The 12,022-nt window shown below is 41.4% G+C and overlaps 1 protein-coding gene across 3 annotated transcripts in view; it reads left to right on the plus strand.

Moving 5' to 3' along the window:
* The window catches only part of CCDC191 (coiled-coil domain containing 191), a 98,994-nt gene that overhangs the window by 501 nt on the left and 86,471 nt on the right, over nt 1-12,022 (plus strand). For 2 of the 3 annotated variants that reach the window (XR_004678266.1, XM_035000137.1), the window contains exons 2-3: nt 2,311-2,349; nt 10,221-10,362. Coding sequence is in view for 2 of the 3 variants with exons in the window: in XM_035000137.1 (XP_034856028.1) it covers nt 2,311-2,349; nt 10,221-10,362 (181 nt within the window). In the remaining variant the exon portion in view is untranslated. Of the gene's footprint in view, nt 1-2,310; nt 2,350-10,220; nt 10,363-12,022 lie in introns of those variants that run through there. The other variant, XM_035000138.1, reaches the window with a different exon arrangement.

Below are 12,022 nucleotides of genomic sequence, written 5' to 3' on the forward strand. Positions count from 1 at the left end.
TCTGGGGGGGGCGGGGACCGGCCCCGAGGCAACCGGCTGGGCTGCGCTACCTCCCTCTTCCCCCAGGGGCGTCCTTGGCTGGCTGCCCCTTGCCTTGACTGCCCTGGAGCCAGCACCGTCCTGGTGAAGGGGGCCTACGAACTTTGGGGTCTGGATAACTTACGGCTTTGTTGGGCAGTAGCGTGAAAGACCTATTTCCATTTTATTAAACAGGAGAGGTCTGGTAGTGCCCATCCCGGTGAAGAGAATTCTCGAACTCCCTCGCCTCGCATTCCCACCCCCGCAATTTTAGGGAATTTCTCGCACATTTCTTTCTTCCCTTCCCATTTCCTTCCCCTTCTCTTCCTTTCCTAATTTTAGATCGTTATTGGAGAGGGAACACCTTCATGTTAAGTACTCTGCCTCATATTCCTCCCCTTCTAATTTTTCATAAAGTATCAAAAATGAACTCAGGAATCAAGTGGATATTGGACATATCAATACTTGATTCACTTGAATTTTTTTGAATTCAACCAACATTTCCTTTTTATATCTGTTACCTCCTTTGATGCCTTAGCATCCAAAGACATGGAAAACTGGTAAGCCTATTTTAAACTTGAAACATACATAAATGTCATGTGCAAAGTCACAGTCACACGGTGTGTGCTTTCCATAGACTACCTTTTTAACAGTCACAAAAATAACTGCTTTAAATGTAAGTGAGAGTACCAAAATGGAGTGGTTTCTCAGCTTCCAGCTCCAGAGCACTTTCACCAGCTGTTTTCACCCTTAAGTTATACTTTCTTAAAAAAAAAAAAAAAATCTCTAGACAAGTGGCATTTTTAGGGCTCTAGGCAATCGTGCTTGCAGTTTATTCTAAATATACCTATTAAATAATGCCCTGGACATATTCCACTTGGTGAATATCTTGGCCCAGATACCAGAGGGTGTAGATAGGAGCACTAGAGAGAGTTGGAAACAGAGTCAGCTCCTATTGTAATGTGCTAGTTCCACAATAGATTGGATCCCAAATAGGTTATGGGTATAGATTTGATGATGAAATGTAAAAATTTGGGACAGTTTCTTAAGACTCCAAAAGGAAAGATTTTTGCTGCTAGTGCTCCTTGTTACTGCCTAGAGGGTAAAAAAGAAAAAGCACAAGAGCTTCTTGAAGTTTAGTTGTGTTTTAATAGGATCAGCTCTTTGCTGCAGTGACAAAATTATTCAGCAGTACAGCTACATTAATTAGTTATCTTAAGGTGCTTTGAAGGTGAAGTGTTACGTAAGTGAAAGAGTATTATACCTTTCCTTCCTCCATGTGACGGTATGCTGGTTTAGATATTCCCTTCTTTATTTAAAGACCCACCTGAATTATTAGCAAAGCAAATACCTCTATTTGTTAAGTGACTGTTAGAGGGAATCCCACAAGCTTCTAAGAGTTACAGAGAGTGAAGAAAGGAGGTATCCTACTGGTTTGATTTCTAATTTCAGATTAATATCTGACTGACCTGGGTAAAAATATATGTGATCTTTACTTCATTTTCTGCTTTGTAAGACAGAAGATTATCCCCCACTACATCCTCCCACCACCAGCACCCCTCCCCCAGTTATTACTGCACCAAACAATATTCCTGCTATAGGTAAGATAGGAAAGCCCCTTGCTACAGGTTGTTCTTGAAAAGAGGGACCCGACGAAAGGGGCATAGCCTTCTCCAAGCAGATTTGCTTCCGTGACATTTGAATAATCTGGCTCATTAATCAGTGCTTGTTTGGTTTTTTATAAAGATTATATCTAGCATTCCTCTATTTTGGCTCTTGGAGAGCTTTATTTTTTTTAAGATATTATTTATTTATTAGAGAGAGAGAGTACGGGAGGAGGAGCAGAGGGAGAGAGACAAGCAGACTGCATGCTGAGTGCAGAGACAGACGCGGGGCTCGATCCCAGGACCCTGAGATCATGACCCAAGCCGAAATCAAGAGTCAGCCGCTTTAACTGACTGAGCTCCAGGTGTCCCTCTGGAGAGCTTTAAAAAAAAAAAATAATTCTGACACCTGGGCCCTATTCCAGACCAATTAAATTAGAATCTCCAGGTGGGCTTAGGCAGGAGATAAAAACAGAAGAGATCCCAGAGAAGGCTTCATGTTTCTTCCTCTGACCATCATTCTGTGTCCTTGCTGAACTTGCTGACGAAATGGCTTGGGGAAGGAAAAAGGACACTTTTCCATATGCTTTAGTCAGAAGGATAGATTAAAATGGCAAAGTTGAAAAAAAAACGGCAAAGTTGATAAAGTTATTGCTGTGTATTAATATTCTCTATATATTATCTACAGCCTGCCTTTGACCCTGACAATGTGGAACACTGGATTAAGGTAAGGATATTGCACAGTTAAGATAGAGAGTTAAGAGTCAGACATAATCTGATGGGAAGGAATACTGATAGACCTCCATTTTGCACGTTTTGCTATTTTTCTCATGTGACTGTGTTGCTTTAGTTTTATATTCCTTAGTATTTTTTTTTCATTATTCTGTTGCTTTTCATGAAAATATGAATGACAAGAAAATGGGTATAGACATGCTCTTTTTTTTTTTTAAGATTTTATTTATTTATTTGAGAGAGAGAGAGAGAGAGCACAAGCAGGGGGAAGGCAGAGGGAGAGGGAGAAGCAGACTCCCTACTGAGCAGGGAGTCGACATGGGGCTTGATCCTGATCCTGGGACTCTGTGATCATGACCTGAGCCGAAGGCAGACGCTTAACTGACTGAGCCACCCAGGTGCCCCTAGACCTGCTCTTTCAAATGCTGTGAGGATCCAATGAAGAGGACTACAGGAGCAGGGGAGGAGAAGCTGTAAAAGAGGATATAGTAGCCTTCCTCAGATACTGGAAAGACTGTACTGTAGTTACATTGATCTATGGGACCAGTGCATTAGGTGAAAGCTGTGCATGCATGGTAAGAATTTTCTAATACCTGGAGGGATCCAAAAATGGAGCGGCATTCTCATAAAGAGGTCAAAAACTAATGATGTAATGTATGGTGATTAACATAACATAATTTAAAAAGATGTATTTTCTATCAATAGAAGTGTTCAAGTGGATTCTAAATGGCCACTTAATGTTAGGACTAATGAAGACTATGTTTGAGCATTCCGTGAGGGGGGGGATTGAATTACATAACTTTCTGAGCTCTTTTCCAGGCCTGAGATATGTGTTTTTGAGTCCAAGTACCATTTAAGTTGAAAGTACTATTAAACTACTTCAGGTGCATGCCTCTGAGTGTCAGTTTGGCAACTTGCCATACTCAATTCATTTGTGCAGCATATGTTTCAAAATCATGCGGCATTTTCCTGGGAAAATATCATTCTGCCTGGTAGTATTTTGAAGAGCTATTACTTATCAAAATTGACAGGCATTATAAGTCCAGATGGAACCCAGGCCAGATGTAATCACTGTTAACTATTTATTTATCCAGCCAGTATTTATTAAGTGCCTTCTAAGTAGTAGTCCACTCTATTGAACACTGAAGATAAAACCGAGCTCTGGGCAGGTATAATCTATAATCCCTGCCTTCCTAGAGTTTATAGTCCAGTGGAGATTAAACTTACTTAAAACCAGTGGGAGAATTAAAGATGTAATAGAAGCAGGTGGGGGGGACGCTAATCTAGACAGGCCAGAGAAGGCTTCCTGGTTCCTGCAGAAGGTCTGACTTAGAAGACCACTAAAACATCTGCCCTTGTGGAGGCCGGCCTCTGGGAAGCCCACTCCTCAGCCTCCTACTAAGCCTAGTTTCCATGTCCGTGCTGAGTGTCCCAGTGCCAAGCCCCTGCAGGGCTCAGTTGCACATTGAGTTACTGTCTCCTCCAGAGGGAAAGATTTAAGTAAAAGAGAAGGATAAAATTCTGCTCTGACTTTATGCACTTGTCAGACAGCTTGACCGGTTAGATTTTTATCATTCCTTTTATCATTCCTCTAAAATTTCCACAATAGCTCTGTTTCCATTATGCCCTCAAATCTCCCATCTCAAAAAAAAAAAAAAAAAAAAATCATTAAGTCCTTACTTGACCTGGCCGTCCATTCTGATTATGGTACAACATCTTTTTCTTATCCAAGTCTTTGAGTATATAGCCTAGACTCCTTGCCCTTGCATTTTTATTATCCTCTGCTGTCTACAGTAATTTCCTCCTGTTTCTGTTTCTCACCACTCCCCAGAAATGGTTGTCCTAAATGACTTCCTGACCAAATCCAGTGTTCTCTTCTTCATCCTCAAACTTTGTAAGGTTCGTTTGATCCAATTATCACTTTTTTTATTCTAGAAATTTTCTCCTTCGTTATCTTTTTATAACCCTGTTTTCTCTTCTCCTACTACTTTTCTGTTCACTCCTGTCTTCTTTTCTGATTTTGTTCCCTAATGTTTCCCAACTCTGGGTGTATCCTAAATAGTTAGGACTTCTGAACCTAAGACTTCCAAATCCCCTTGAGTGCACCACTCTCTCAAAATCAGCTTAGACCTTGTTACATGAAAGAAGGGGGAGAATATGGAAAGAGTGTGAAGCATGGTGAAGATCAAGAAAGGGCTTTCTTCAGAACAAAAGAGATCACCGGGGCAGCAATGGGGACTTGGCTGAAGCAGGTAACCAAAGTCTTAATGTGGTACCCAAAATTGGTAGATCAGATTGACCCGGCCTTGAAAGTTTTCATTGGAGAGGTAAAGATACAAGTGATCTGAGGCTTATGTAAGAGAGTATCTGAATATCCATGCAGAGTAGGAAGGAGGGGACCCTTTAAAGATTTTACTTATTTATTTGAGAGAGAGAGAGAATGAGAGAGCATGAGGGGGGCAGCGTCAGAGGGAGAAGCAGACTCCCCGCCGAGCAGGGAGCCTGATGTGGGACTCGATTCCAGGACTCCAGGATCATGACCTGAGCCAAAGGCAGTCGCTTAACCACCTGAGCCACCCAGGCGCCCAGGAGGGGACCCTTTAAAGAACTCCTAGGTTGGGAAGAGGAGGCCTATAGTGACGAAGGACATGGTTAGGTGCAACACCAATGTAGCGGAGGAGCAAAACAGGGAGATGGACAGGAGGCTTAAACAACTTACTTAAAACCAGTGGGAGAATTAAAGATGTAATAGAAGCAGGTGGTGGGGACACTAATCTAGACGAAGGACATGGTTAGGTGCAACACCAATGTAGCGGAGGAGGGGGAGCAAAACAGGGAGATGGACAGGAGGCTGATGTTGGGGGAGGTGTTATCAGCTTTGGGGTTGAACAATGGGAAATTCTGTGTGATGTGGTTCAGGATGACCATGTCAGTGGGTTGCAGAAGTACGATTGCGGGAAAGGCCGTTGGAATACAGGAGATGAAGCAAACCTTGAGGCTGAAATGTTGGTGAGTCTTCCTCAGGGACGCTGAAGTCACTTAGAATCAGGCAGATACTTGAGTAGAACTGTGAGTTCTGGGGCAGCTCACCCAAAATGCAACAATTCACCATGATTTATAATTTATCCTCATCCTGACTTGATAGACCCATCTTTTTACTCCTGTGCATTCTGTTACTTTGATACTTAAGCTTTCTAAACATTTTCATTGATTCTCTATTCTGGAACCTTCAGGGATTATGCCATCTGATGAAACTGTAAATTCCAGATGGGCACTTACGGCCCTCTGTCAATCTAGCTGTAATATCAATCTACCTGTAACAGCCCCTTTGCTGATACTCTGTGTGACTCTTGTCAGGCCAGTCTCCTTCCCCTTCTATCTTCCCTTCACTTTGACGCACACTGATCCCCCAAGCCTGGAATACCATTCCTCTCTTGGAGGCCAATCCAGATCTTTCCCTTAAAGTTCAGCTGAGATGCCCCTCTCAGTGAACAACTCCCCTGATGCACCTCAACCACCTAATCCCATCTTCTAATACTTTTTTCCTTGGAATTATGTTGGCATTCATACACAACAGAAACTGCATCCAGCATTTGCTTGTATACAGAGAGATTTAAAAAGAATTGGACACTTTCAAAAATACATTACTCCCAAAACTATTATTTATAAACATGGAGTTTGCACTTGAGGGTATATGAAGAAACTTGTTTGTACCTCCCAACCTTGAGGAAATGAAAGAGTGCCTTGTAGCTGCTGTTCCTGCCGTCCAGTGGACACTGGGATTGATGTGTGTCATGGGATGTAAGGAGCGCTTATTGAGCATTTATAAGATCATGGGAATAAGATAGTTCCTTTACAAATTATATATTTACATGTAACACAGTTACTGAGTAGGAAACCTTTGAAGGTATTTGGGGTTTCTTATCACCCTGTGTTCCTTTAGAACTCTTCTTGAACTGTGTCTTGCACGTGTGGCACATGACACAGTAAATAGGTAGGTAGTAGGTAGGTAGATAAAAGTGAACTCTTTGATGGTCGCTTTTAGTTTTGTTTTCCCTTCAGTGTCCACTAAGGTAGTGGGAACAGTGCTAGCCTTCAATCCTTCAGTCAACCTGCTTAAAGAATAAGTTGTTAAATTGACACTTTGTTTTATTGAAATATAATTTAAGATAGACCTCTTCTGTCTCTCACATACTTATTTTGAATGAAATGGTAAGGATTAATATTTTATTTATTTTTTTTAAAGATTTATTTATCTGAGAGAGAGAATGGGAGACAGAGAGCATGAGAGGGGGAGGGTTAGAGGGAGAAGCAGACTCCCCGCCAAGCAGGGAGCCGAATGTGGGACTTGATCCCAGGACTTCAGGATCATGACCCGAGCTGAAGGCAGTCGCTTAACCAACTGAGCCACCCAGGCGCCCCGGATGTAATATTTTAAACAAGGAAATACGAGACTATTTCTAATCCTTAATATCATCTAGTATTTTTTTTAACCAAAATCTTCATTTTAAGTGATATCCCAAACACTTGCTTTGTGAGAGCCAAGCAAACATTTCTCCTTACTCCCTTCCTTGTAAGTACCAGCCTGTGTCCTTGAGTACCAAAATCAGTCTTCTCCTGTGTCCAAGCTCTGTCTGCCTCCTTTGTTAAGAATCTGTACCAATTCCAATTCAGGTGAGATGACCTATCATACAGCGTTTTTTCTTTCACTCATAGCCTGAGGAACTAAGTCTACAATCCTGTTTTGTTGTTTATTTTTTTTTTGTGAATGTTGGTTTAAAAACTGAAAGTTGATCTATTTATTTGTACATTATTTACATATATGTGTAGATAACATACACAATGATACATGCGAGATTCATCTTGCTGTCTTAGAATTTTTAAAACCTTAAAGGGAAGGACTGTGTGCCAAGCATAATGTGACCATCCAATAAATGGCATATCGACCATCATAAATTTGGGTACATCAGAGGCCAAGAAATAGTGTGGGAGACAGATCTCTCCAGTATGACCTCATAAAGAGTGAATGATATTTTCTTTATTCTAACCCTGATTAGATCATGTTTTCTTCTGATTCATATCTTTTCCTGTGTGTTCTATTTTCTACATCTTTTTCAAATTACCCTTAGCTTTTCAACTTTATTGCTCTGTTTCTAATTCAAACTTAATATACGAAACCCTTGAGAATTTAAAAGGTAAAGTCCCAGGGCACTTGGGTGGCTCAGTCATTAAGCATCTGCCTTCCACTCAGGTCATGATCCCAGGGTACTGGAATCGAGCCCTGTGTCGGGCTCCCTGCTCAGCAGGAGGTCTGCTTCTCTCTCTCCCCCTGCTTGTGTTCCCTCTCTTGCTGTCTCTCTCTCTCTGTCAAATAAATAAATAAAATCTTTAAAATAAAATAAAAGGTAAAGTCCCTGGCAAGTTTTGGCAGAGGTACTACCAGTCTTTCCATGAAGGGCAAGAGGAAAAATCATTTTCAAAATAGGTCAGGCAGCAATATAAACTGTGGGGCAAGTACAGCTTTTTAAAATAAATTTTAGGGGTGGCGCCTGGGTGGCTCAGTCGTTAAGCTTCTGCCTTCGGCTCAGGTCATGATCCCAGGGTTCTGGGATCGAGCCCTGCATTGGGCTCCCTGCTCCGCGGGAAGCCTGCTTCTCCCTCTCCCCCTCCCCCTGCTCGTGTTCCCTCTCTCGCTGTGTCTCTCTCTGTCAAATAAACAAAATCTTTAAAAAAAATAAAATAAATTTTAGGGGCTCCTGGGTGGCTCAGTTGAGTGTCCAACTCTTGATTTGGGCTCAGGTCATGATCTCAGGGTCCTGGGATTGCTGAGTGGGGAGTCTGCTTGTCTCCCTCTCCCTCTGCCCCTCCCTCGACTCATGCTAAGCGCTCTCTCAAATAAATAAATCTTTAAAAAAATAAAATAATAAAATTTTACATGTGTTCATTTTTTAACTAACATTTATGGGGCACCTGTTATATGACGGTACCTATAATAGGTACTGGGGGTTTCACACATGAAGAGGAGGACAAACATGCCTGCTCACATTCTACTAAGGGGAGATAGTATATGGTAAAATACGTGACAGGGTCATAAGTGCTGTAGAGAAAGTCAGAACAGAGAAGGGGAATAGGGAGAGCCGTGAGGAGGGTGGTTACAGTTTCATGTAGGGTAATTCGAGAAAGCCTTACTACGAAGGTGACATTTGGGTAAAGACATGAGGAGGCAAGAGAAAGAGCTGTATGGCTATCAAGGGCGAGCAGTCCAGCAGAGGGGCAGTAAGCCAAAGGCGCTGAGGTGGGACTGTGCTTGGCATATTTGAGAAGGAATACACAAGGTCAGTGTGGCTGAAGTCAAGTAAGCAAAGGGACGTAGCAGACGAGAAGGTTGTAGAGCTCACAAAGGGCCTGAGGGTGCAGGACCTTGAAGCACATAGTAAGGACTTTGCTTTTTATTCTGAGTGAAATAGGGAACCATGAAAGGGTTTTTTGTTTGTTTGTTTGTTTTTCAGATTTTTTAATTTTTTATGAGAGAGAGAGAGCACAAGCAGGGGGAGTGGCAGGCAGAGGGAGAGGGAGAAGCAGGCTCCCCGCTGAGCAGGGAGCCCGACGTGGGGCTCGATCCCAGGACCCTGGGATCATGACCCGAGCCGAAGGCAGACGCTTAACCGTCTGAGCCACCCAGGCGCCCCACCATGAAAGGGTTTTGGGCGGAGTTATGTGTGGCTTTCATTTCAAAGGGACTGTCTGCTGTGGTGGGAGACTATCACAGAAAACCTCTCAGGAAATTGTGGTGCCTTGGACCAGGTGAGAGCAGTAGAGGTGACAAGAAGGGGTCAGATCCTGGATATATTTTGAAAATAGAGTCAACAGATTTCCCAACAGATTGGTTGTGGGGTAAGAGGGAGAGAATAGATTCAAGGACGCCAAGGTTTTCATCCTGAGAACTGAAAGAGTGGCATTGTCACCTAGGTTGGAAGCCTGGGAATGCAGCAGATGTGGAGGAAAGCAAGTTTGTAGGGAGGGAGAAAGTCAGGGATTTAACTGTAAAAGAAGTTTTTTTTTTTTTAATTTAATTTTTTAAGATTTTTATTCATCTGAGAGAGAGAGAGAAAGAGCACAAGCAGGGGTAGAGGCAGAGGGAGAGGGAGAAGCAACTCCCTGCTGAGCCGGGAGCCCGATATGGGGCTCAATCTCAGGACCCTGAGATCATGACCTGAGCTGAAGGCAGATGCTTAACCATCTGAGCCACCCAGGCGCCCCAAGAAGTTCTTTTATATTGTGCAGGTAAACCAAAGTGCCAACACAGTTTGTCCACCTCCACCAATCCCATGATTTGGGCCGTGTTTTTACTCTTGATTTAAAACCTTCTGGATAACTACAGTTCAGTGACTCTATCCCAATTTTATTGAGCCTATAGTTTATTTAATATATGATGGGAGGTTCATTCCAGGGGTAGTAATTTGAGGAAGTATAGCTACTCTGCCTCTGCTTCATATTCATATGCAAATCGTAGTGGCAATGGGAGTTAATAAATATTGTATTTTTTATTTAAAATAAAATATCCAGGTGTCATGATCCCATCACTAATGCTCTAAACAAAAGTTAGCTAAAGTTTAAATAACCTTTTGTTCAAAAATAAACATTGTGAATACATGTTAAAATTTGGTAAAATATTGCAATTAATTTCATGTTTAAAAAATGAAATTATTTGGGGTGGTTAAGCCTCCAGAGTTCCTTTAAAAATGGAACAGTGGAAGTATCTTAGTAGGTGGTAGAAAGTCAGTTTTCTTGAGTAGGAGAAAAATTCTTTAGCCCTAAACAAAGTTGTCATCATCTTAATGGATTTTTTTTTCTGTGATATTGAAGAAGGTGGAGAAAGCCTCAGAATTTGCAGTTTCAAAAGCATTTTCTCCTACAAATTCCAATTTGTCCAGAAGGCTTTGGAGCCAAATCATAGATTTGGAAACATCTGAGCAAATAGAGGATCGTGATGAAGTCTATGCGGAAGGTAAGAGAATACATTTTTTTGCTGCAGTGTTAACAGTTCTTTAGAATACAGCTTATTAAAGCATAACCTATAATGCATTTCAAAGTACAGAATGGAAATTTTTCATTCTTTTGCGCTTAAGTTTCGTGTTTTTCCACCTCCCTGAAACTAATCTATCCTGGAGTGAACTCCAATATTACAAGTAAGGCTATACTTAAGGCTCATTCTGTCTTCTGAAATGGAACCACATCAAGAGGCAGGTTGATATGACACAGCTAACTAGTGAGTGTTATAAGGTATTCGTCCTGTGGCATGGAGGGCAACATGATCACTTGATCTAGTATTATGAGATCATTTGACCATTAGTTTGCAAATCCACTTTATTCTTTATGAAGAGAGTCTAAGATTGATCTAACCTTCCTACCTCCCCAAAACATTTACTCCTCTGGAATTTAGTATTTTAGTTTCTGTTGCTCTTGGGAACTCCAGCATTTAGGGATGAATAGATCAGGAGGAACCAGCAAAGACTGGAAAGGAGAAGCCACAGAGGAAGAAAGTCAGAGTGGCCATGTCCTGGAAGCCAGCTTCCATTTGGATGATTGTCTCTTTTTATTCCATTAACTTATTCCATTAAATGTCTCTATTTATTCATAGCATGTTTTTATTCAAAAAATATATATATACATATATAATTATTTATGTTTATAAGTATGTATATGATAAAAACTTTTATGTTTATAATATAATCTATTATATATATTTAAAAAATTATCACTCTGTGTCAGGTACTATTTTAGGTACTGGGGGAACCTAAAATTTTGAACAAGAGAGGCAAAGCCCTTGCTTTCATGGGGTATACATGCTAGTGTGAGAATAAAGGAAACTTAAAATTATTAGGTAGTGATAAGTCATTCAAGTTTGGACCTGAATAATAAGAAGGAGCCACCTAAGCAGTAATGGAGGAGGGGCATCCTAGACAGAGGGAAAGGTAGCATCAAGAGTTAAAGTATAGACAAGCTTGGTGTGCTTGAGGAACTGAAGGAAGACCAGTGTGGCTGGAACATCCCAATGGAGATGAGCGTGCAGGAGTGAGCAGAAGACCTAGTACATAGGGCCTATAGGCCTGGTAAAAGAATTTAGATTTTATTCTGAGTATGATGAGACATCATTGAAGGGTTTTAAGCAGTGGTACAACAGATCAATATTTTAAATATGAAAAGTGGATTATAGGGGAGAAAAGGAGGGAAAAGGGAGATCTGTGAGAGGCTGGTGCAGTGGTCTGGGTGAGCAGTAAAGGCCCTTGGTCTTGGGTGGTTGGTAGAACTGGAGATGGAAAAAGGAGATTGGTTCAGAAATTGGCAAGACTATGTCTTGCCCACCCCATCTCCCAACCCACTGTTGGGAATACACAATATACTTTAGCCTCTTAAAGTTTCTGAGAAGTCATACTGTCTAAAAACTAATGTTTACTTACCCCAAATCCCAAGCTTCTTATACCTGGAAACTCCTTTTAGCCTGAAATCCATATTCCTATCCTGAAGAGTTAGTGATACACATTAGAAAGTACTAGTGTATGAACAGAACATGGTTTTCAAAGGTTTATATCCCTTTTTCTCCTCTCATCAATCATCTGTTAATATTCAATAAGAACCAGTGTTCTGAGGAACATATTTTGAGAAAC

This window comes from Mirounga leonina, unplaced genomic scaffold (genome assembly GCF_011800145.1).
Source record: "Mirounga leonina isolate KUSES-001 unplaced genomic scaffold, KU_Mleo_1.0 Mir_115, whole genome shotgun sequence".
In the NCBI taxonomy this organism is placed as follows: domain Eukaryota; kingdom Metazoa; phylum Chordata; class Mammalia; order Carnivora; family Phocidae; genus Mirounga; species Mirounga leonina.